The sequence below is a fragment of the Anguilla anguilla genome, chromosome 7 (assembly GCF_013347855.1).
Source record: "Anguilla anguilla isolate fAngAng1 chromosome 7, fAngAng1.pri, whole genome shotgun sequence".
Taxonomy (NCBI): Eukaryota; Metazoa; Chordata; class Actinopteri; order Anguilliformes; family Anguillidae; genus Anguilla; species Anguilla anguilla.
Genome location: NC_049207.1, coordinates 54,956,205 through 54,981,128, shown reverse-complemented (window position 1 = coordinate 54,981,128; position 24,924 = coordinate 54,956,205). Strand labels below are relative to the sequence as shown.

Genomic DNA, 24,924 nt, shown 5'->3' with positions numbered 1-24,924 from the left:
CTTCGGTAACTGAGCTTGGCTCGCTCAGACACGTTGGAGGAAGGTGAAATCGACGGGGAACTTTAAATACTGGTACAGGTGGTGCACTCTAGAGGAATTTTTTTTGCACTTGTTTTTCAAGGCGTTAGTCATTTAATACCAATGAATCCCTCAGGCCCCTTATTCTGACCTTGTGCCTGTGGCGTTATGCTGGGCCTTTCTTTCTTTTACTCAAGTCGACATCTCGACTGTATAATTATCTCTGTGCTGTAATTTGGACTCCAAAGAGGCACATTGACAGCCTAACAATGTGTGGCTCGCTGCCTGTTGTATTAGCAGCATCAGTGCTTCACTCTTAAACAAACGGAGAGAAAAAAAAAGTATCTGTGATGTCATTTTCCCCATCAGCCTCTGTACTTCATCCTCTCTCCTCTGGCTATAGCTCCTTAAATAAACACAAGGGTGTTCCTCATCTAACCCTGGGGGAGCCCGCAGTGTCTCTGTGAGCACCCCCAAAAATCCGCCCGTTCCTTGCGGAGTCCGTTCCAGCTCCCGGACTTAGCCCACATCGCCCTCTGTGGCGGTTATGTAAGCGCGGTAGTATAAATAGCCCTCGCAGGGATCTTTTGTCTACCTGCTCGCTGCCGCGCTTAACGGTCGTATCGGTGGAGAGCAGCGGAAGCAGTGCACGAGGCAAGCCTTCTGTTACCATGGTTACGAGTGTTGGAATGGAGCGGAGTTCTGAGTTTCACCCGGCCTTCTCGGTCTTCACTTATAAGGCAATGCATGTTGCGCTTGTGCGTGCACGTATGAACATGCAGTATGAATGTATGTGCATGTGCATGTATAGTGAGCACCGTAATGTTTGGAAGCAATGCTGCATATCCATATTTGGAATTAATGGCAATATGCAAGCTCATGAACATGCCATGGGTGTCTTAGCAACAACTTGAGAAGCACATTATCTTCCTTCGGTGCGTTTGTCCCTTCTCTTGTTGTGTTCATTACTAACATTGCCCTGGCAAATTCAGTCCTATACGTAGGTGAAACATTTATGTTAGGATTTATTTGGAATCTTAAGCCTGTTCTAAGTAGTTACACTAAGAGCTGTGTTTGTTCAGATTACATAAGTGCTGCATAGCAGGGTTTCACATTCAGGCCTTTCCAGAGGCCTGGGATATAATTTGCAATCAATAATACTACTTAAATCCCCCATCTTCAGTCTACTCCCATACAGGTTTTCCAAGACTTAGTCCCCATATCAAATTTTAGATGCCACATATATTAGATGTTCTGTCTCTCAGATTGGCAGCCCTAGACACTGGTCTAAATGCTGCCCTGGAGTCCAATCACATGCCCGCGGAAGTTGTTGCCGGGTTACAGAAGCTCGCCCGGTCCAGCCGTTTATGCTGTCAGACAGCAGTCTAAGAAGGGGACAGTCGTCGCTCAGCACCGGCTCCTCTGTGTGTGGGCGAGGCTGCGAGACACAGGAACAGCCGAACCCTCGGCAGTCACGAATCGGAGGGAGACAGGCACCCGATCCCCATGCCGAAGAGCCGAGGGTCGGTGGCGAAGGGGAAGCGGGAGAGCCGTTATTTCTGGAGCGCGGCGCGAGCCCTTCCACTGACAACGCACCGCGCTATCGGGCTTCCCTGACGCGCTCCCACACGGAGCAGTCAGACTGCGTCTGGAAAAAGCCGCGCTTCCTTCCGCGGAGCGTACAGACCCCGATGTGTGAGCAGGCGTGAAAACTTGGCACCCGAGCTCACGCCGTATTTTTAGCTTGCCTTGTTTCCGGCAGAGGTTTTTAATGTTAGAGCTCCAAATCCCTGCATTTATTTATTTATTAATTTATTTACTTGGCTTCTTTGAGATTTTGTTGTTTCATTTTTAAGATCGAGATGTTCCTTGTTTCGAAGCCTCGGGGTATACACTGTGGGATATGAGACACAAACGGGGGTTTGGAGGCGTGGGATTTCGCACCTTGTGTACCACCCTGGCTTACTGTTACATGAAATGCCGGAACAGCACCACCCCACAAAGGTTTCACACAGGCCTACGTAGCGGTGATGCTATTGTCTCAGGAGTTGTTCGCCTAATCCTAGTCTGATCCATCATCTTTGACTGTGCATGATATGTCAAAGGCTTTCCATAACAGAGAAGCCATTCTTGAGTGAGCAATACATGCTTGAGACTGCAGAAAACCTGGTGAAGTGATGATCTTTAAAAATTATGATCATTATTACTCAGTTGCATAAAACTGAACTCCTAGCACCAGCATCAAAATGCATCCTAAAATGAAAATATATTTTTGAAGCAGCAAGATGAAAAATACTAAAGTAATGAAAATGCAATTCACACCTTCACTACAAACAGCAGATGCTTCATCTTGCATCACATCCATTGACTTTGGACTCACAACTCCAGCAAGGTTTGATACCAATACAAAACATGTACTTGTATCTTCTCCTAAGGATTTGATCTTACACAGTGTAAATATGTGCTGTGATTTACGTTCACAGTGTTTCTCCAAGTGAAAGCTGCATATTCACTAGGGAAGCAATTCGGCGCATCATCTGTGAGGGAGCATACCGATGGCGCTGTGACAGTGAGTTTCAGGCCTTCCAGCACATTTTTCCCGCGGCTTTCCGGCAACCGCACGAGCTGCACACCAATTTAAACTGAAAGCAAGGTGGCTGGTCTCTGTCACGGCAAAGAAAAAGAAAAAAAGTAAAGAACGACCGGGGTTCTTTTTCTGTCATCCATCCGTACAGAAAGAATAGCGCGCGACTCATACAATGCACGTCCTGTTTCTCAGCGGAGTCCCCGCGCGAGCTCCTGGGTGTATCTGATGCCTGTCAGGGACGAGAACGCGGAGAATAGCCTGGCATCGCTGAGCCAGCAGTCACTAATCTTACCCTGACACTTTGATAGGCCGCCAGTGTTATTAGTCCCATTTACATTTTACACAGCTCGCATTGTGTTAAACTGGGTTTTAAAGAACTGATTATTTATTTATTTATTTATTTATTTATTTATTTATTTATTTATTTATTTATTTACTTATTTATTTATAGTTGCTCGAGCTGATGTACGTGAACTGAAAAACGAAATTAAATTATAATACTATTACTGGATTACTGAAAACATTGGGGTAAATGACTGGATTGTTGACACTTATCCTACTGCCAGGAAGTAGGATGCCTTTAGATCATGAACCATTTTTAGATTTTAAATATATATATATATATATATATATATATATATATATATATATATTTCTCAGTAATTTCCAATGGATTCACAGCGATCAAGACTATATTACTTTAAATTTGTGTTGAAAGGGGATACGAGTTGCCAGTGATATGTGGATCCTGTTGCTAAGAAACGGTTCCATTAATATACCAATCGTTTTGTATGCTGTTTGCTTGTCCATATGGAACTTTATTTTCTGTGTATATGCGTTTGCTTTCAAGAATTGTCATTAAGATAAATATTTCAATGAACAGTCTATGATCGTGGTATGCTGTTGCCTAACAAATTGATAGAAGCCGGTCGGATGGGCAGTCACAAGAACCTCAGGTTACCCGATGGTATGTGGACACAATAATGCATTGGGGAGGAAAAAAAACATAATCATTACTAAAGGAATCAGGATATACTTTACGTCAAACGAGTGGGAAAACAAACAAACTCTCAGAATGCCTGAATTAATATTCTATTGAAATATTTCAAAAACATCAATGTGGCGTTCTGTCCACATTCAAGGCATTCTTGAGTAATCTACATTGAAATCTCTCGAGTTACACGCAACAGATCTTTGATAGTTTGTGGAACAGAGGTTGACGGCGCTTAGGAGATATAATTATATCTTCTTGTACATAGCAACTGTCATAATCGACGTTAAGATCCATTTAATATGATTAGACTTGCCTGAGGTTGCCACGGAAAAAGCGCATTGAATGGAGAATGTTCAAGGTGAAATTATTGTTCCTGGTGAATGTTGCTATCGCGTTAGATAAAGCAGGATGGCCATATTAAAGTACGATGTCGTTATCGATTCAAAATAGTCCGCATGACAAGAATGTGGAACTGCGCCAATGGCTCTTTTTTAATACCGGGGTGAACAACAAGAGCGGATGCGTACAGGATTCTGTGCCAACTTCTGCTCTTAATTATTTAATCATCTTAATCATATCTTGATTTGACATTTGTATAAGCACCAGCTACAGTCGCAGACTGCAAGTGTGTCCTAAAATGTTTGCTCCGTTTAAGTGCAGGAGTGGATCAGAGTAGTTTATAGAGCCGTCGGGAAACTGGCTTACAACTGAAGTAATTGGCTGAAACAAAAACAGGAACCCAGACTCGTCCTCCATGACCTGTGGCGTGTTCGCTTCTTGGACTGGCCCATTAATATATATTTTTAATACATTCATAGGCAACGGTATATTTATTACTGTTACCAATCATCCAAATGTATCACCAAAATCACATTTTGAACATAGCATAACATGCACGTAACTGTCCTTCAGCCGCTCATAATGTGTCAGTTGTTATTAAAACGGATTTAAAATGCAGTGCTAAATAAGTTATATTGACAGACAATGCATTGATTTTGACTTAATCTTTTCTACATTACATTCAAAGTATGAAAGATGAAAACTCATGAGAAAATTTACTATGCAGTTCAACATATGTTTGAGCCTGCATTGAAGTTTATTGCTAGAAACTAGAAAAGCATACGTTGGAAAAGGGAAATGGATTATGTTCTATTCCAATACAGTGGCTGCACACCTACGTGCTCAATTGCAACTCACAATAGGGTGAATTATTTATATCCTGTTGATTTATCATATGAGTTAAAATATGCAGCAGTAGATAATTAAACCCTCGTTGACCACTGTAATGAGCAATTAATTTCCTAGTGATTATCATTTAAACGCAGCTCCTCCAAATAACATCATAAAACATCCTTAAATATCATTTGAAACTGGCATCTTTACAAGAGGGGCTGCGCGTGAACTGCTAGCAGCTTCTGCGCGCCAGAGCAAGGCTTTTATGGAGCTGTCCTTGGTGCTGATTTAGACGGCCCTGTATGTACCGAGGACTCGCTAGCAGGGTTTGTCCGTTAAGTACTCCGGAGATTTCAGTGCAGACTGCAGCGCAACCACCTGAATGATTTTAAATCATCGGTCCACCGGGAAAAATGATACAGAATGCATTAATATATGACCTAAATTATTAACGTGCAGCGTACACATTTTTGCGAGATGATCACTATAGCATGTACGAGCAATAGTTAAAGCAGACCACCCAAGATGGTTTAATTTTATATTATTATTATGGACAACTGCCAGTTTGCTTTGATTTACCCAATATACATCATAACAAGGATTCCTGCGTGAGTTTTCCAGCTGCTGGTCGTAGATTATTATTCAAATTCAATAATTAGGTGTGCTGTCAAGGGAGTAATAGAGTTAAGTGACTAAGATCAAAGGAGCACATACTACTTAGCTACTGCATTCTGTACACAAATGATCTGACACGTTTTTTTTCCTGAGAAAAAAAGTTATATTTTTAGTTTTACCATTGCCTGAAGTGTCAGACTTCGCGCTAATTTTGACGCCGCCCAGCGTTGCATTCTGATAATAAAGTATAATACAGCATAACAGAACCCCAGCGTTGCCTGCAAAATAACTGGAATATTCCCGCATTATCCTTATAATTAACCCTTGTAATCAACCATTAAAAGTTTTATTTTTTAGAACAATTAAGAACACTGTTTAGGCATCCCAGTTTAGGCAAAAATGTGATCGTATTTAGATTTTTTTTTTCATACCCCGAGCGACATATTGTTCATCAATGGAGCCGGGCCAAAGAAATGTTTTCAGACAAAATGCCGCATAAAATTCTATGTTAACACTGCAACGTTTTCGAGGGAAACCCCTGTGGCACAAAGACCTTACATTTCGTATTTCCCTTTTCAGTAATGTACCTGAAGAGAAAAGAGAGCGCTTGTTAAAGGCAATGCCACATATGCCACCTTCTTCCATACTGGTCTTCACGAGAACTGCCGGTACGTCAGAAGCATAAGACTCCTTTTTGGGGAGGGGATCCCGTCACATCCTCTGCCCATATATGGGCAAAAAGTTGACAAGCGAATACGCGGCGGGGAATCCTCTCGCAGGGTAGCGGTGAATGGAGAGGAGGGGCCATCGACCAGCCGCACAGTATAAAAGCGAAGGGAACCCGATGCTGTGGATTCATACTGAACCAGGCGAATAACAATCAGCAAGATTTCCTGAACACTTTTCAAAGAAGCGGAATTTCAAAATATTTACAGAAGCTTCATATCGACAGTCTTATTTTTCTTCGAGATTTCCAAGGGACATTACACATCAGAAGGACGCTTTTTTTTGGCGTTTGTTTATTTCTCTCCAACAACATACTTGACCCGCGATCGCAAGTGGTGGGACAGGGAAGCATGTTGAACGACATGGATTTGAGCTCGCAGCATTATTTTTATTATTCATTTGACGACGTCTGCGGCTCTCCTCCTGACATTGAGTCCATTGGGCCAATGGAAAACCAGGACACGTGCTTGGCTGCTGAAACACAGTCGCCCGTTCATCACAGTCAAGGTGAGTGCTTCTGTTTAGTGACCAGTGCATGATGCATGTCCTAGCAGTTGTTGTTAATAATAATAATAATAATAATAATAATAATAATACCATCACACCGATATGACTTAATTCGTGATTTCATGTTTAGGGCCTACTATGCGAACCTAACACACGCAAAAGTAATGTGCATACAGTGTTTAGCTGTGTAATTAAACATGGATTCTTTCATCTTCCTCAGATGGTGCAGCGGCAGACATAAAAGTTGAAGCGTCTGACTCGGATTTCTCATTTGATCCGAGCGAAGTCACCGAAGGTGGATTCGGTCCTTCCTTCGACTACTCCGGCAGTTTCTACGTGGAAACGTCTAACGCGGCAGCGTGTAGCGCGGATATGCTGCTCAACATGATCACAGAAATAGTTGGGATTTCTACTCTGCCGATCTCTGAAATGCAGTGCTCGCCAGAGTCTGCATATTCCTCCCCTTCATCCGTGGACGCGGGGTTTCAAAGCCAAGGGTCCAACTGCTCTTCTCCAGCACTGAGCTCGCCTGAAGAGAGTTGCCATGGTTTCCCCGAGGTTCAGATGAGCGTCCATGATTCGGCGCCGGCCCAGACTAACTTCGGTACCTCTGCGATGGACCAGACAACAACAACAGCCCCTGGGACGGTGACGTTTCCAGTGGTCGTCAAGAATGAGTTTGAAAGCCATTGTGAGTGGGACTCCTTCAATAAATGCGATTCTTATTTGGCCTCAGATCTGGTGTCAGAAATTTTTAAAATGGACTGCTCCACCGAGCAGCAAATTGATATGAAGGATGTTATTGACTCGCTCGCTTCTATCTGTTCGACCTCCGAAACCGCGTGCAAGTTAGACGGAGCGATTAAGCAAGAGCAGTGCTTCGCCAACAACTGTGCCCAGAGTATTCAATTCCCTTCTTTCAGAAGCCACCAGACACCATCCTTGGACATTGCAAGTCATACTAACGGTGTGTTCAAATCGGATGTTTTGGACCTCCCCTGTATCCCAATCGAGACTTTGACAAATCAGTGCGATTTAGCTTACACCTCGACGACACTATCCAGCACAATAGACTCTCTGCTTTATTCGACTCTTTTGCCGGAAAGTTTTGCAAGGGATAGCGCACCTGTGGAGAAACAACCCCGCGCCAGAAAAGCTCCAATCAACGGGCAAGTCAAGGTGAAACCCTTTCCGTGCCCAGTGGATAACTGTGAGAGGCGCTTCACGCGGTCAGATGAGCTCAACCGTCATATTCGCATTCACACCGGGCACAAGCCCTTCCAGTGCCGCATCTGTCTGCGAAGTTTCAGTCGCAGTGACCACCTGACGACCCACACCAGGACCCACACCGGAGAAAAGCCGTTTTCTTGCGACGTCTGCGGCAGAAGGTTTGCGAGGAGCGACGAGAGGAAAAGGCACGGGCGCGTGCATCTCAAACAGAGAGAGAAGATGGAGCTTAGGGCTCAGATAATAGCCGCTCCTATGTGCCCCTTCACTTTCCCTAAAGGAATCTGAACACTAGCCTACAAGTTATTGTGCGTTTGGCGCTCTCTCTTCCTGAAAATGGAAGATTGTTTATAGTAACAGTTCACCGCTGTTAGCAAATCTTAACGTTTCAGCGTTCGCGATCCAACGAGTTGACAGCTCAGAGCGTTTGCGATTCAACGAGTTGACAGCTCTAAGATCTCGGAGTAACTGTCAAGAGAACTGTACGCTTTCAGTGTGAGATGGTTATGTAAACGGTAATATTCTGAAGAAGACCGAGTAGAGAAGGACGTTTTTTTCATTTTCTTGCCAGCAGATGCTTATAGAATTACTCATGAACCCTAAGACTGAATACGTGAAGACGGAAAATATTAATTTCCTACAAAAACCTTATAAAACAGATCCAACCAACCTCTGAAACTGCAACAGTAACCATAACAGCAAGAGCTACGTCAGAGTTCAGAACTAATTTCTCTGAACAGCTCCAACCTCATCGCAGTGGGAGAAAACCTGTGAACTCAGATGACGTCTTATAAATCTTTGACTTTATCTTGTACTTTTGACGCTTTATAGGTGGAGATCATTTCCAGAGAATATTTTTTATTCATAGAAATGTTCCTGAAAAAACATTGTCGAAAACTTGCATCGCGAGGTCAGAGAACGGAAGAGATTCTTTTGTACAACATTCATGTAAAATACATATTTTCCTCTCGTAGGAAGTATATTTTATTATTTTTTTAACGACACTATTTGCTTCTCTACTGAATTATGCTGTTGAATGGTATTTGTGGTCTATTTGATCACTTAAGTGATATGAATGAAATGTGAAACCCGCAGACCCGGACCCAAGTAAATATATTGGTATGCGTTCTTAACACTGCACTTTTACAATCGTGAAACCTTTTTTTTGTGCCCGCAGATTTTTTTCCTTGAAATTGGGTATTTTTGCCAAATTTATTCTGTGGGAAGATACCATCCAAACGGCTGGATAAAATTGTACAAAAGTAACAATCTTATCTTCCTAAGCACGTAATTAATTTATCTTGAGAAAGGTGTAATGTAAGATGACATTTGTCAAAGAAAACCGTAACTTTCTGTTTGACAATAAGAACGCAAAAGGAAACAGACTCGTATATGAATATGAGAGCTTTGAAAGCTTGTGCTTAATCAGAGTTAGTTCAAAATGTACTGCCTTGTTGTGGTAATGTGTTCAAGTACCTAGTGCTTCTTCATATTTTGATGAAATCAAGGTTATAGTTCTGAATTAAATGCACTATCAATATATTAGGGGTCATGGGTCAAGGGTCATAGGGGCTGCAGTTTAGGTTTTGACAAGAGCAAAACCCTTGTGAGTAAAACACTACAATATTGTAGTTGAGTAATCCAGTAGCGCACATTGCTGCAATATTCTGTACATTCATGTATGGTTGTATATAAAATGAAAGACAAGACAGAAGAAATGCTTTAAAAAAACTGTTTGTTGAAAAGAAAAATATACATTGTCCTGTACTGTCAAGGTACACCAAAATGTAAATTAAACTTGCCTTAAGTTAAATTAACTGATATGGAATTGTAAATATGTGAAAATGTTTCTATGATATGCTGTCATGTTGTTATTTTTACGATTAATGTTTATGAATAAAATTATGAACTTTACTGAATACAATGTGTATTCTTTATTATCTTGGTTTATTGCTGGAAAATTAAGATTTTTCAACGTTCATCGATCACAGTTTTCTCAATGTTTTTCTGCACTTCTCCATTGAAGTGGTGGATTACATTCTATAGTTTTTAACTAAATACAGAATGTGTATTTACTTTTGTTTAATAAGGCTTTAGAAATCATTTTACATAGCAGAACTATTCTACCTTTGCTGTTCCTACTTTCTGCTATCCCATGACAACATGCAGACATTAAAAAATGCTATAAAATTATTTTTTAAACATAATTTTAGACCTCTGAACAGAATCCCTTCAAGTAAACAGACATGCACTTTCAGAATCACCTTAGAATTCTTAAGCCAGCATGAATATGTATTTTCATTGAAAACAAAGACCCGTGTGTCAATTTTTATCAAGCAATTTCAAAAATAACTGACTGGGTACATATACACCAAAATGAGACATTTCTGTTAAAACTATGAACTTGTTTTGACCTTTTTACCCTTATGACTTCACGTGGCTTCTTGAATATTATCTTTATGAGAATAAGTAGGAATGGTTTACTGTTGCTGAATTTCCACGGGGGAAATCAAACCAGCAAAATTACTGACAGGAATGGCTGCATGCCTAATGCATGCGAGGATAATCTCATTTGTAACTGAAATGCTTTAATGGATTTTGGTGTATGAGGATGAGGAAGTATGTCACAACACACATGTTTGGCTTGAACACACTTTCACATGCATGGCAGTTTAAATATGGTGCTTAATTTAAATTGTCTACAAAAGATCCGTACAGAAACTATGCAAACTGAAACAGATTGAAGTGTAAATGCCTGCCCCAAGTCATAATCCTCTTCAAATTACACTTATAATCCTTCAAGGTCCAAGGTTATCTTTATTGTCCCACTAGGAGAAATGTTGTTTTGCAGCCAGGGTTCACATACAGAAGACAGAATACAAAAGGACAACATCACGACAACACCAACACAATTAAATCACTGAGCCAGTGCAGGGAAATGGAAATTCATACCAAGTACAAATGTGTGCAAATGTGCAAGTGTGCAAATGTACAGGGGTGGTGCTATTTGCTTAAATAGCAGAGCACTCCGTTCTTAAGTTTTTGAGCTGCTGTGAACACTGTCATACATTTATGACACACATAACATGTAAAATTAGCATATATTGCTTCAATTTTTATTTGGTGTATTGGATGAGGATGTTGCAGCTGCTCTGCATAGCACATATAACACTGGAAATTGCAATAATGAGGACAGACATTTCAACCAGAGTATATTCACCAAGGAAACAACTCCGTCTATGATGGAAACACAAAGCTTCGTTTCCACTTTCCTAATATGGGGCGGGATTCCTGTCCTTTTATCCAATCAGCTGGCGGGAGTAGGCTAGCATGTCTGTGAAACACTACAGCCTACAAAATTATTGTCTTAATCATTGACGTGACTAATCAAGCGGCCCCCAGTTGAAAATTAATTTGTAAATGAGTGATAATTTTAAGTGAGCTTTATTGTCTCTTAGCCAAATCACCACCTGTTCACAGGGCTCACGGTGCAGTTGGGGAACTCAACTCGTATGATACAGAGACAGACACAGAGTGTTTTGTGACATGACCAACTTGGCTGGACACCACTCTCCAGCAATCTGTCACTGGTGGTGGCACCAGGGAGTCCACGGTACGTAGGCGGCACATACTGTACGTGACGCGTCAAGGCGGCAGGGCGTCTTCTGTCCCTACACAAATTTGTACGTTACAACATGCGTCTTCTCTCTGATAAAGTGACAGATGCTGTAACTATAGTTACGTGTGATCTATCACCAGACACAAGACGTCGTCAGATTGCTTTTGCGATATGAGCTGGGTCCAAGAATTTGCACTCCATGACGATTATCATCCCTGTGAAGCGTATAGGTCACATAAGGAGTCTCAAAACGAAGTCATACTTAAAAAAAAATCTTTCGGATCAATGACTCAAAGCCAAAATCAGCCTAAGCAATCAAAAATAACAGGGTAATGACGTCGTCTAGAATCTGTTCTTTCTGACAAACACGCATGTGTTGTGACATATACTATCCTCATACACCCAAGACTTTTTATAACTTTAATAACAAATTTGATTCTCCACGTATCTCTAACATTAGGCCTATAAACCCTTGGATGAATGCTTTGTAATATTTTTTCAGATTGTTCAAAAAAATATATAGATTATAGATATATGAGTCATTCAGTACATAATCGTACATTAGTCCATTCTGTAATGAAGGATACTTCGTTTCTAACGCGGCGATTTTCACTTCACCGGTTAATCATTAAAGAAATTCTCAGGCGACATCCGAAGCTAATGTAATGCAGCGTGTTAACATGGTAATGCGGACTAATCAAACAGCGGCAGGCGAGACAGTGGCTGTGCCCAATGGTCGCAGTAAGATTGATGTTTCTGAAACTTAAAGACGTATTATGCGATTTCACGCTACGCCAGCGCCCATTGTTTCACAGCAGCCCAAACTAGTAATTGATTTGTGACGATTAAACAAACAAATGGGCTCATGCTGCTATGAGCATTTATTCACTGTTAAATTAAAGTGATTTCATATTTATTTCCAGACTTCCATCAACAGCCTCTTGCATAACGCTTGGTATTTACTTTTTAATATAATATCGTAGACCTGTACCCTGTCAAACCAAGAACCCAGCCGGTCGTAGAGTAACCTATTTATTCGGACTATATAAAAAGACAGTTCTACTGTTAAATTTCTGCTTGTGGTTAAATTCTTATTTCAAGTCAATCTGCAAAATAATTCCACTACTAAACATTATGTTTGTGATTTACAATTTAAGGTAGACGAGGCTTAGGCTACTTGTCGAAAGTGCACCCGTCCAGTGTTAATTTAACTCTTAACGGATAACATTTGATTCCACATTCCAGACTGGGACCAAATGTTATGTGTTAAGAGTTGAATTTACACTGTTAGAGTTGAATTAACACTGGACATTTTACTGTGCATTTGTCTCACACGGTTAAATCGTATTAACCGGCCTACCTTATGCATGTATACTGGTAATGTTGTGCAGTAGGAAACTTACTCAAATGATGGATACGTTCCACATTTAAGAGACGAACGTTTGCCTCATAATGAGACAATAACATGGGCTTATGCATGGGCAATCTGTTTATGCAAACATAAAAATACTCTTGAGTTTTTGCACACCCAACACACATAGGCTTGGATGAGCTTTTTGTAAGAGCAAAAAGTCAATAAATGTTTTATGTTATGGCTGAATCCGTTTTTCCACGAACTGCATAAAAGGACTCAAGTGTTATTTCAACCGATTATGCAAGTATGTTTTCTCCTATAGGCCTAGTAAACTGTCCAGGCCTACTTCTGTGAAGTGATGCAGATTTATAAATTACCGCAGTTATGGATCAGACACAGTCCTTATTATATCATAGTGGCGTTAGAGCCGCGGCGGTGTAATCACTGTGTAATTTTATTCCAGTCGAGGGAAAGTGAAGCGCCTATAATCAACGCGCATAATCACACGGCCGCGGCCGCTCGGCAGCCCGGCAGCCCGCTGAATTCCGTCTTTGAATAATTCCGAACCTGATGGTCCCTTGTCTGATCCTGAAGGAGCGCGTGGGCGGTTTCGAGAGCGCAGGTGATTATACATGAGAATATTAAAGGAAAGCCGTGGATACAGACGGTAAAGAGATTACTGATGCCTAATCATAGGCATTTATTATCGCGCCTAGTCCCCTCCTCTTTTCCGAGGGAGCATTCAGTCATTAATTTGTCCTGCCCTGGGTTGACGTAGGCTGATGGGATGGAGACCTCACCTGGTAGCATTTAAATTATAGTTCAAACCTGAATGCCAAAGAGCAAAGGGCATTCTCCTCCACCTTCATGCAGCATCTCTATGGTAACTAACACAAGTGAAGTCAGCAGTATCAGACACGGAGAGGAGGGTTAAGTGGAGTGTGTTAATGAAGTATAAAATACATTTCATGACATGTCTCTGTCACCCTTTATCACCAAGAGCACATTATAGCAAGCTACAGGATATCAACCTGTTTCCCATGCAGCTCAAAGCACACAGTAAAATGTTCAGTGTTAAATCAACTCTCACAGAGTATATATGTTCCCAACTGGATGTGTGTACTCTGTTAAGAATTGAATGCTAGTTACCATAGAGATACTGCTGCATGATCGTAGAGCAGAATAGAAGTGCTTCCAAAAACTCACCTCTCTAACCTAACAGCAGCGCTGTAGTTAATGGGTAAGGTCACAGGTTCGACACTTCAGTTGTACCCTTGAGCAAGGTACTTAACCTGCATTCCCTCAGTGTATATCCAGCTGTATAAATGGATGCAATATAAAAATGCTCATGTAAAAGTTATGCAAGTCGCTTTGGATAAAAGCATCTGCTAAATGCCTGTAGTGTAGTGTAATGTTAATGGTGGGGTCAGTGCAGGTCTGTCCATGCTGGTATCCTCCAAGGTATGGGTGGTGTTGGACCCTGTTGGACTCACCTGTACTCTGTTAAGAGTTTAATTAACACCGGACATTTTTACTGTGCAGGACGCGCCGTGGACACTGAAATCAGTTGGCTCTCCAACATGTCACTGTACGCCACTGGCACAGGAAAGTCCTGCATTTATTGCAGAATTTGAGAGGTTTTTGGAGCGTGGGAACTGCAGGGCCCGTTTTATTTTTTTGCGTTGCGGCGACGCTACGCGCTTTCTCTCCGACGTGCGCGTCTCGCCACAGCGAGCGCCCGGGTACGGAGCGGCGGGGGACAGCCAAGGTTTTTTCGACGACGTGAGAGAACATTGCTCTGTCACACACCAGATTGAAGCAGGGCCTGGCGTCGGCCTGTGTTGAGAAAGAGTGGGCAGCAGAGTTAGCTCGTCCTCTTAGCAGCTGGAGCGACTGAACGCCTGCATACATTACCACAACGTCGCCTCTCTTGTTTTCCGAGAAAAAAAAAAGAAGTTTCTTTTTTTTTTCTCCAAGCGCGCGTTCTAGCCAACCTGAAGCAATATGTACTCATGGTAAGTGCTATCTGTAGAGGGCATAATCATTTATCACTTTTTATTATGAGTTGTGAGAGATTATACAACATATCTCAGTATTTCTGCATCGATTAAATGGGAGGTTCTCTCTTCTAGAAATAGATGCTCGGTTTTATGCACTTCACTGATGAGTTGTGCACATATGTGATTCATACAGAATTTTAATAACTGTACTTCATCACTTTAAATCACTGTTTGTGAAATAATGGATTGCACTAAGTGTTTTAATACGTTTCACCATTTTGATTGACATTGTATCTGAGTACATCCACCAAACCAACAAAACAACATTGCTTCCTGTTCTGTGCCTGATACTATTTCTTAAGTATTAATAACACACCATTACTTGTGGTCAGCTACTGTAGCTGTTTGCTAAGTTGTTCTTCACTTTGTTAAACCCCAGGCACACATCCCTAGTGCTGTGATTCCAGCTTGTTTTGCTGTCGCGGTAAGATTGATGGCTGTGTTTTGCATGGGGAGAGGGGCTGAGCAGGCCCCTTGTTGTGCCAGCTTAATAGAGCCATGCAGAGCCAACACAAAAGCCATCTGAGAACATGTTTGATCTGCTTGTGTAGACTACCCCCCGCCCCATACTGCAGCTCTCTTGGCTTAACATGCCTTCACTGTAAGATCTGATCTGATCTGGCTCCTGTGGGGAATACAACGTGTAACACCAATCAGGCCTACATTTAAGGTCTACAGTTAAAAAAAAATGGTTGACTTCACTTCGTATAATTCCTGCACGAAGTAGCCATTTTATGATTCTCAGAGAGATGTCATTGTGTGAATGTACTTCTGTCTTCAGATGAATTCAAATGCAACTGGATTCTTGTTTACGTGCTGCAGAGTTGGGGAACAGACATTTCATTTCACATTTCAACTTTGAATATTTTATTTATTTTTGGGTAAAATAAAAAAAAAAGTGTCTTTCTTGACCATTGTTTGAAGCTGCATATCAATGTGGAATGAAGAACATCCACACAAGCTGAAAGAAATACCTCATTCTAGCTGTGTGTGCTGCAGAACAACAAAATGCTTTTCTTTTTTTGGTCCTTTTTCAGCAACAGAACATCTGAATTAGGTACATCCTGCAAGGCTGTTGCATTGACGAGCTGCAGTCACACTGACTGGACAAGAGACTGAATGAAAATGCAAAGCACAACTTCATGCCAATAAAAGGATGTGGCCTCTCTAAGCGTCTTTATGCTCCGGCGTTCAATGGGAACAGGAAATCCCAGGTGGGCGCAGTCCGGGAATTTCCTGCGTCCGTCGGGACGCCCCCCCCCCACCCCGCAAAAGCCGGGGGGGTGAGGAGAATCGGCCGGGCTCTGTTTGTCTGCTCCCCAATACAGCGCCAGATTGATAAAGCGGAGTCTCCGTTAAACATTGACCCGCTGCCCGGGAATGCAAAACGGGGGGCTGCCCTGTTCCTGGGGATTACAGTGCGGCGGGGGCGTCCTGCATTGTACCGCACGGGATTGATTGGAGGAGCGATCGTTTAAACATTAACCAGGTGCGGCGGAGGGGCCCCCTCTCCCGCCAGCGGGCCTGTCTCCCGGGGCGTCCCCGCGGTGACGAATCACAGGACGAGTCGGCTAAACATTCACCCCGTCACTTAAACACCCCTGCACTGCGCCCCCCCCCCCTCTCCCCCCCTCCCCCCTCTCATGGCTGCACACAGGACTCTGAGATTTAAGGACAGGCGGCCTTTTGTCCCCACTGGACGTTTTTGCGTACGCTGCGTTTTTTCCGTCTGTCTGTTGTCACGTGCAGCAGGGCGGGCCTTCTCGCCACTTCCTGGCTCTGATTTGAGCAGTGGCCTGTCAGAGGATGTCAGGGATAGTTGTGTTAATGTCGGTTTCTGGAGAACAGGAATGAATGTGTCGTATGCGCGTGTCGCACATCCAAAAGGAGAAACATACTTAACTGAATAAGTAGTGGAGTAGCGCACAATTCTCTGTGCAGGATTAGATTTAATCTTCCCATTCAGGCACTTTTAAACTGGTTCCAATGGGCAGCCTTAATCCCACCCTGTAGATTTACAGAATAGTAAAACGTGGAATCTTCCAGAATATCTGCAGAATATCTCAATGCCCTGATCTGACTTCACACAGTAAAAATGTCCAGTGTTAATTAAACTCCTAGCAGACAACATTTGGTCTCACTCTGCAATGTGGGACCGAATGTTATCTGTTAAGAGTGTAATTAACACTGTTTGAGTGTAATTAACACTGGGAACTTTAGGGCTCCCCCACAGACTTGGCAGGAATTCTCTCATGTTCCTGAAATGCCAGCGCTGTCTTGTTACAGACACCCATGGCAGCACCGGTCTCTCACTCTCTCACACACACACGTACACACACACACACACACGCGGTCTCTGAACACACAGCTGGGCTCAGTCTCACCGTGTTTAATGTGACTCACGGAGTGACAGGCGTTTCTCAGGTGTGTCAGTCTGACACCGGGGTGTCCTAGAAGGGCCGTGTCTGTTCCTGGATCTCTCTCCAGCTTCTGCTCTTAATCACTTACTTAGACCAATAATTGTATGTGTTCTGGCATTTTGGCTGGATCTCTTGGTAAACCCCTCAGTCGCGACTGATAGCTGTACTTACACTCCTTTAACAAATGTTTTAGTGTTGTCTCGAGGGATTCAGTGTGTTGGTGTGCGATGTTAATGAGCTAATTGAGCTAATTGAGCCAGGCTAATTGGTGGAAGCACAAACCTGCGTACACACTGGTTCTCCAGGAATGGCGCTGCTCACCCCTGGCCTGCAACAAGGAGCCTCTGAGCCAATCAACATCCACTTCCGCTCACATCAGTCGGTTAAATTTTAAATGCCTTCATAAGTATCTTGATTTGATCTTAAATGACATACAAAGCATATACACATACACACAAACATACACACAGGCATACACACAAATTATGTAAACTATTCACCAATCATCCATCTGAAGGTGTAAGCTGTTGTATTCAGTTTGAGAAGTAACCGACTTACAGAGGAACCATTTGCGTACAATATTGCAAAAGAGCTGAGGGTGAATCTGTTTTCCTCTGTATGAAACCCCAGTTTTCTAACTACAGCAAGTGCAGTAGGGAATAGGAATGGACACCAGACACAATCACTGTCTAAATGTGTGTCTTAATGTCAGTTAATGGTTAGCACAGAGCTCTTAAGTTAGGTTAGCGCTGCACGCGAGAAGTGTGCCCGAGTTTGTCTGAAGTTAATGATCTCTCGGTTTAATGGCCTATACTCCACGTGACACACGACATGGGTTTCATTCAGTGAGGCGGCTCACTTTTGATCCTCAAAATGATGCCAGCACACTGCTACTGTTGAAGGGACCATATGATCTCGGAAAACAACGTTCGGCATCCGCAGACGTTCACTGAAAAGCAGACCTTTCTAATGGGCTCATAATGATTCATTTAAATCTGCATCAACCACAGTGCTCTTGCCTTTTTGTGGAACTAAAAATGAAGAGGAAAAGTGCACTTTATGACACAGTGTAACTGATGCTTTCATTAATATTATACACTCTGCGATAATTAACACCAATGATTTTTTTCCCCACAGATTGGATAAATGCCTATATTTGATGCAATGGTGCCACAGCACCTGAATGTAACAACCTTCATTTGTGTGTGTTAGAGCCAGTCATTACTGCAAAAATACCGACACATCAAAACACGCAAGGATTCAACAGCTAGTCGTTAAATCTACACCAGAGATCCAAAGTAAAACAATTTGAAGACCACGAGAGCTTTCCGTTCTCTGAAATACATCCCGTTACCATGGAAACCATGGCACTGGCTCGACCAAAGAACACAGGACTCAGTATTTGAACATGGCACACAATTTTCACAAAGCCTGTTACGGATGACAATGTAATTAATGTGCAACAAGACAAATGTGAACACTCATCCGTTACTAATTTGATAATTGAGTTATTACATGGTTTGTATAGAAGTTATGCCCACTGCTTCAGCTAAAAAAAAGGAAAAGAAACTTTCAGCAGTAAATAATTAGACAGTTTATGTGTAATTATATGCAGATCCCAAACAGTGCATTTCTGACTTCTGAATTCTGAAAAAGAATCTGAAAGCCACCAGTGAATAACCAGAAAGGACGCACTGAATCATCCAGGGTTTGTGACGGCAGTATAGTGCGCTCTGCTTGGCAATATGAATCATATGCCATACATAGAAATCGATATGACCTTTACAGATTTAATAACTTCATTTATAGTGCCTATTTAGATTTAAAAATGGAAGAAAAAAACAAAAATAAAACAACAACAACTGATGTTCAGTTCACTGCCTCCACAGTGTTCTACCTCAACTCACCCTCTGTCCCCAGTAAGGCACTCAGTTTTTTTTTGGCTCAATACTGATCACATATTATTTCTGATCTCAAAATGTTCTTATTATTTTTTGAACGCATGCTGGGGTGACAAACACAAACTCAGAGGACAGTGATGTCCTGTGCCATGTGTCAGTTCTTGAATTTAATTTATCCTAAAGAATTTGCATTATTGCTCACCGAAAACCAACAGATGAGGCTTTGGTGACAACGCTAGGACAGAAATGCAATCAGATATTACATACTGGGAGAAATTCATCTCTGGGTTGAAAATTGGTCAAGAAACTAATGCCTTGTGTTTCTTGGACCCAATTATCCGTATTGCTATTTGGTTATTTCTGAATTAAAAATCATTGAGGCACGGTCTTTCTCACAAGTTACGTGAGTATAGAAATTTAGTAAAATGTTACATCCCAATATTTTTCAGCACTATATAATAAACATTCGGAGTCAACTGTGTCCTTTTAAATTTCCGGTTTGAGCATCGTTGGGCTGAAATGAACCTCTAAGTTCATTATATCACAGAGCAGTTCATAATATATTTCTATTCCGCTATTGCCCTCTGCTGGTCTGACAGGGCTGTAGAACTTTCACGTGTGAGAAGGTATTAATGAGGTTGCCGCGGGACGATTCTTATTCTAACATAATACATTTAGTTTTGCATGGTAGCATTGTTGTGGTTCACTGGGTTCTTTATATAAACAAGGAATGTTATGGAGGTTTAAGGTAGTCCACAAATACAGGGCTGCAATAATTTACCCCAAGAAGTTATTTCAAAAGCGATGGGACTTTCGTGTACTGATGTTCTATTCGGCTGTCTGGGTATTTCCTTAGGGGTCGATAAATGCACACTTGATTGGTGAGAGTAAGCCATTTTTATTTGTATTGTCATTATTATTGATTGTGATGGAACAAGCTTTGCCAAGCGAGAGACGGCTTGGATCACATTTGTGAGAATGGCCACGAGACGCCGCTGTACTCAAACCTAAGGCGGTGTAAATGTACTGCTGTCATTCACTGGCATCATAGACCGTATAAAAATAGATTGGCATGATTATTGAAAAAGGGCAATGGCCAATTATATTGTCTTAAGTGTCCCAATATTGTTGCGCTTGATTATTACCAAAAAAGTAAATATTTTATATTTTTGGGAAACTAACAATGCCAAAGAGAGATGTGGAACCATTCTTACATTTACATTGAAATACTGAAAAATGGCTATAAAATTTCAACATTCCAACTTTTACCAGGGATAAGCAGCCCAGTAAATGTTAAATGTTTTGTTCAATATTTTGAGTCTAATACTGTGCGCACATGACTTTACATAATATCTTCTGATATATAAATAAAGCGATGTATTTATGCAATAAACATGTGACAAATAGAAACAGCCCTGGCACTATAATGAGCACAATCTTCCTGTTTTAGAGACCTCACTGAGTTTAATTACTTGGTTCATGAAAAGCGTATACCATAAGCCACATGGCGAATAGTACGAAAATACATCGGTCAGAATCATTCAGCAACCATTGCATTCTGTTAGCATTCTGATAATAGGCTATAATACTCTTCGCCTCTTTTTCGTAGTGCAACTGTGCCCACGGCGGGTCGCTAGTGGGCACTGTATCTTTGCTGACTGGCTGATATTATGTTGACTTTATTGAATATGCACTGAGAATTTCGATTTGCAATCCGTTGCATCTATCCGAGGACGGGGAGGGGCGTGACCGCTTGCGGCAGGCTCCCCTGACCTAATAGCCCACGAGCGATCATCATCAGAGCAGCTCGCGAAACAAGAATTTAACCGGTTAGCACGTGACTCCACTCACGTTACAGCTGTTTAAAATCCTGCTGACTGGACAGACGCCTCTTGTCTTTCCCGGCGCGGTTCTGGACTCGGCAAGGCGACACCGGCCGGCTTGTGGACCGTCCTTTTACGCTACTGCGGAGTGAAGCTCGTGACGTCAGCAGTAGTGGAGTTGTTCCTCGGGAGGAGGGATGGGGAGATATCTTTGAGGTGAAAAATGCTTTGAGGTGAGTACGCAGCGATGGAACGCCGATGTATTACTTTCACGTGCAGCTAGTTTAGTAGGGTCGTTACGTGGGAAGGCGAAATCCATCTGATATTACTTTAAAATAGCCTAATGAAACTGTTTTTGCAATCAGCGGTACTGGGGTACTCTGCCTGCTGTGATTTCAGAAAAATATGAGGTAGGCAATGCTTGCATTCTCTTCCTCCCCCCCACATACATTTACGTTGTTTCATATTTATCAACACAGCTTTCTACCCACCCTTTGCCTTTGGTAGAAACACACCCATTAAGACACGGGACTGGGTTGCGTTTGCGTAAAACGAGCCGGGAATATGAAATGGGGCTACGGATGTCACCTGCCCCCCTGCCGAATGACGGATCGCATCCTGCGCTTTTCGATTTAATTTAACATTATTGCACGTCTTGTTTTGGTCTAAACTCACTGGGGAGTGCCCATTCGTCCACAACTTGTCAATAATACGCACGGCGGCTATTAGAATTTATGCGTTCAACTAATTCTAGGCTCCTGAAAAGCTGGCAGCGATGCTAGAATCAGTGCATTATTCTGGCTCGTGCAATAGCTTCCGCCCGCACGGCACACGATTACGTGGTTTGCAATGTCCCACTTGAACCTGACTTGCAATTACAGTCTGCATTAAAAACGCAAATGAACGTCATTGCAGTGGATTAGTCCACGCCAATAAACCGATCATGCGGGATCACCGCGCATTTCCAGCTATGTTGAATTTTAATCTAAAAGAACGACATGCCGATACATGTAGCAGTCAAATCTGTTTCTTAATATGAATAGCTGTCCAATATATGCAGGTCTACGTTATCATTACTGTGACATACTTGGTCACATCCTTAAAATATTGTGAATGGAGGTCATATGTCCCGGAAGATATTTGAAGTACTTGGTGGATATGGTGAGGATTATGTTGAAATTCGCTACATGTATTATTGTATGCGGTAGGCTCTACATCTTTAGGGAAACCGATACACTAATATTCTGTTCTGCAAGATTTGGACAAATTACTCTTTTGTCTTTAACTCACTGATTGCAGAAACGTAGAAGTTCTTGGTTTTAACAGTAGACTGGATGGGCGTGTACAGTACATGCCCTTAGGTTACCATGGAGGATTGGGTGTGTCAGATGTCAGTGAAGCAGAGTAAACGGTTCAGTAGTCAATAACTTAGCCTAAATGGCAAAATTGTGTGTGTGTGTGTGTGTGTGCCTGTGTATATGCGTGTGAGTGCGTGTGTGCGCACGCGCGCATTTCCCGCCCCTAGTTTTTGGATTGGTAACCTTTCGCTTGTCATGTCCTGGACAGTATTCCAGATAACAGCTCCTTTTATTGGGGCCGAGGATCTGAAAGGTCACATGGCCCGGTTTGTTGACTGTAGATTACTCATGAACTGGGATATCATCAGGAATCTCCCGTCTCGTGCATCAATCAAAATGTCATCTTCACCGGAGCTCACGGGTGACAGCGTTATTGTTCTGGCATTTGTCTCGTGAGATGGGTACAGTGACAGGGACACGAGCCTTTGAATAATTAACGTAATTATTACCTAATCAAAATCCTCACAGTGAACTGAAACAAATATGGAGTGCCTAATAGTACCTAATCCATTATCTGGTTTCGTTTAATTGCGGGCCTAAAATTTGATTTAAATGATGGATTGCTGCCCAGCCAACCCCCCCTCCCCCCCGGAGGGGGGTGCTGGAGCCCATCCCAGTGTGCATTGGGCGAGAGGCAGGAATACACACTGGACATGCTGCCAATCTATCACCTGGGCATGTAACTTCTTCTCCTGCAAGGGAATCCTGCTTGTCTCATTTAGAATCTAACTCCATATGGAAATCTACCTCCAATCAAATGTGACAGTGTGTTGTATTGTGTTGTATCTGCTGCTGTGTATAAATACTGACAAGGATTTCCATGTGCAGATGAGTAAAGCAATGAGTATTGTCATGAGTAGACTGTATGTGCATGTGGGCTTGCATGAATGCACGTATGTGTGTGTGTGTGTGTGTGTGTGTGCATGTCTGGCTCCAAAAGGGTTAGCTGGTTGATTTGTTTTCCTGAAAGGCAATGAGGGTATAACAGTAAAGCACGTTAACAGGGCTGTATAGCACTGAAAACACGCCAGAAAGAGCAATGGATAGGCCTGCCTCTCTATTCCTTTAGTCAGCCCCAGATAGTGTATATACCTGCATCGCCTTTTTCAATCCAGGTAGGATTTCAATAGGATTTCAGTTCAACCCTAACAAAGCACAGCTCATTCAACTGCTAGAGATTGCGTTGAATTGCCAATTGGTAGAATCAGGTGTGTCAAATTAGGGTTGAAATGGAAACCCTGCAGTACGGTAGATCTCCAGGGACTGGGTTAGGCAGCTCTGCTGTAGGCTGGATGGTTTATGCCCTACAATAGCGATCTTATAGCCCCTTGCCTTGAGCTGAACCCCCACAGGCTTACACGCCAGGGAGATTCTCATGCACCCCTAACTCATGCTCCGAGCTGGCTGGGTTGCCGTGACAGCGCTGCTCTTGTCAGAATCAAATGCCCTGAGCTTTCCCTGTTGAAAGGCAAGCAGGGATTTTGAGCTAGTTAAAAATGTGTTTAAGCTGCATTTCCGACACTTCCTGCTGGTCATAGCTGGTCTGTGGCTTGGGGGGGATTTGGTGCGGTCATCTCTGGGGCAACAGGGAGTGATTTGTATCCTTCACTTGTGATAGCTCTACCTCGCTCCCTGAAATTTGTCGTATACCTTTAGTGTCAAGTTTTTTTTCTTGCACTTCTTTTTTTGAGTTCAGTGGCAGCTGTGTCCACTCTTTCTTATTTCGTTTGGGGAGCAGGTGCTTCGCTGCAATGCTTCACTGATTTCCTAGAATTCTATTTTTTTTTTTTTTTTTTTGCCTGCCCAGGCTTCGCTAGCTTTAGAGATTCATCAGCTGATGAAAGCAGGGGCCAGCCTGGGGCGCCATGGCGACGTGCTGGTCTCTCTTTTTCCGGTCGAGGCGGCGTGAAGCTGCGAGGATGTGATGAGATCTGCGTTTCATGTTTTGGTCGCGGGGCGGTCTCTGATCTCTGGAGGTGCGTTTCTCTGAGCTCTTCCTGTAGCAGACCCTATCGTGCGAAAGGCGGGACGATCCAGAACTGGGGAGCACCCGTGTGGATTTGAGCAGCCCCCGTTTAATCACTGTGCCTTGCAGCTTCGCATAATGATGGGTTTGCGGTATGCGACTCGCGCGTTATTATCTTTGTAGTGAGGAAAATTGAAATGCGATGGGAAAATTTACTTCAGTTTTTGCTTTATGTCCCTTGCGTTTTCTCTTAGCCTTGGGATGAAAAGCTGTTTTACCTGAGAATTCTGAAGGGTGTGGAGGGTCTCGTCCTGTTGAGGGAGGGTGGGGCAGGGGGCGTTTGGGACAATGGGTGGGGTAGCGGGAGGGGGTGTGGCCAGTACACAACATCCTTCAGCTCTTGTGCACGCACTCGCTTCTCTCTGGCTTGACAATTGTGTTTTTTTTTTCATGAAGATGATTGCCATTGCTGACAAACAGATTTGCCAGGTATCAACAGCTTCCTCTGCCTGCAGCGTTCCGAAGTAGCTCTGCTCTACAGTCCGTGACAGGTGTTACGGAAGCAGAACTACCACT

At 42.7% G+C, this 24,924-nt stretch overlaps 1 protein-coding gene across 1 annotated transcript; it reads left to right on the top strand.

The window, feature by feature from the left end:
* The first annotated feature begins 6,259 nt into the window (after nucleotides 1–6,259).
* Nucleotides 6,260–9,766, top strand: LOC118231434 (early growth response protein 4-like). Its single transcript, XM_035425233.1, has 2 exons — nucleotides 6,260–6,620; nucleotides 6,841–9,766. Exons 1-2 carry the CDS (start codon nucleotides 6,464–6,466, stop codon nucleotides 8,133–8,135), a joined length of 1,452 nt encoding a protein of 483 aa, XP_035281124.1. The 5' UTR covers nucleotides 6,260–6,463; the 3' UTR covers nucleotides 8,136–9,766.
* Nucleotides 9,767–24,924: the final 15,158 nt, after the last annotated feature.

What these genes read in the sequence shown, in the direction of transcription:
- LOC118231434 (XM_035425233.1), top strand. Translation starts at nt 6,464, where the DNA reads ATGTTGAACGACATGGATTTGAGCTCGCAGCATTATTTTTATTATTCA. An exon ending in GCCCGTTCATCACAGTCAAG is followed by an intron (nt 6,621 to 6,840) that starts GTGAGTGCTTCT and finishes CATCTTCCTCAG; the next exon opens with ATGGTGCAGCGGCAGACATA.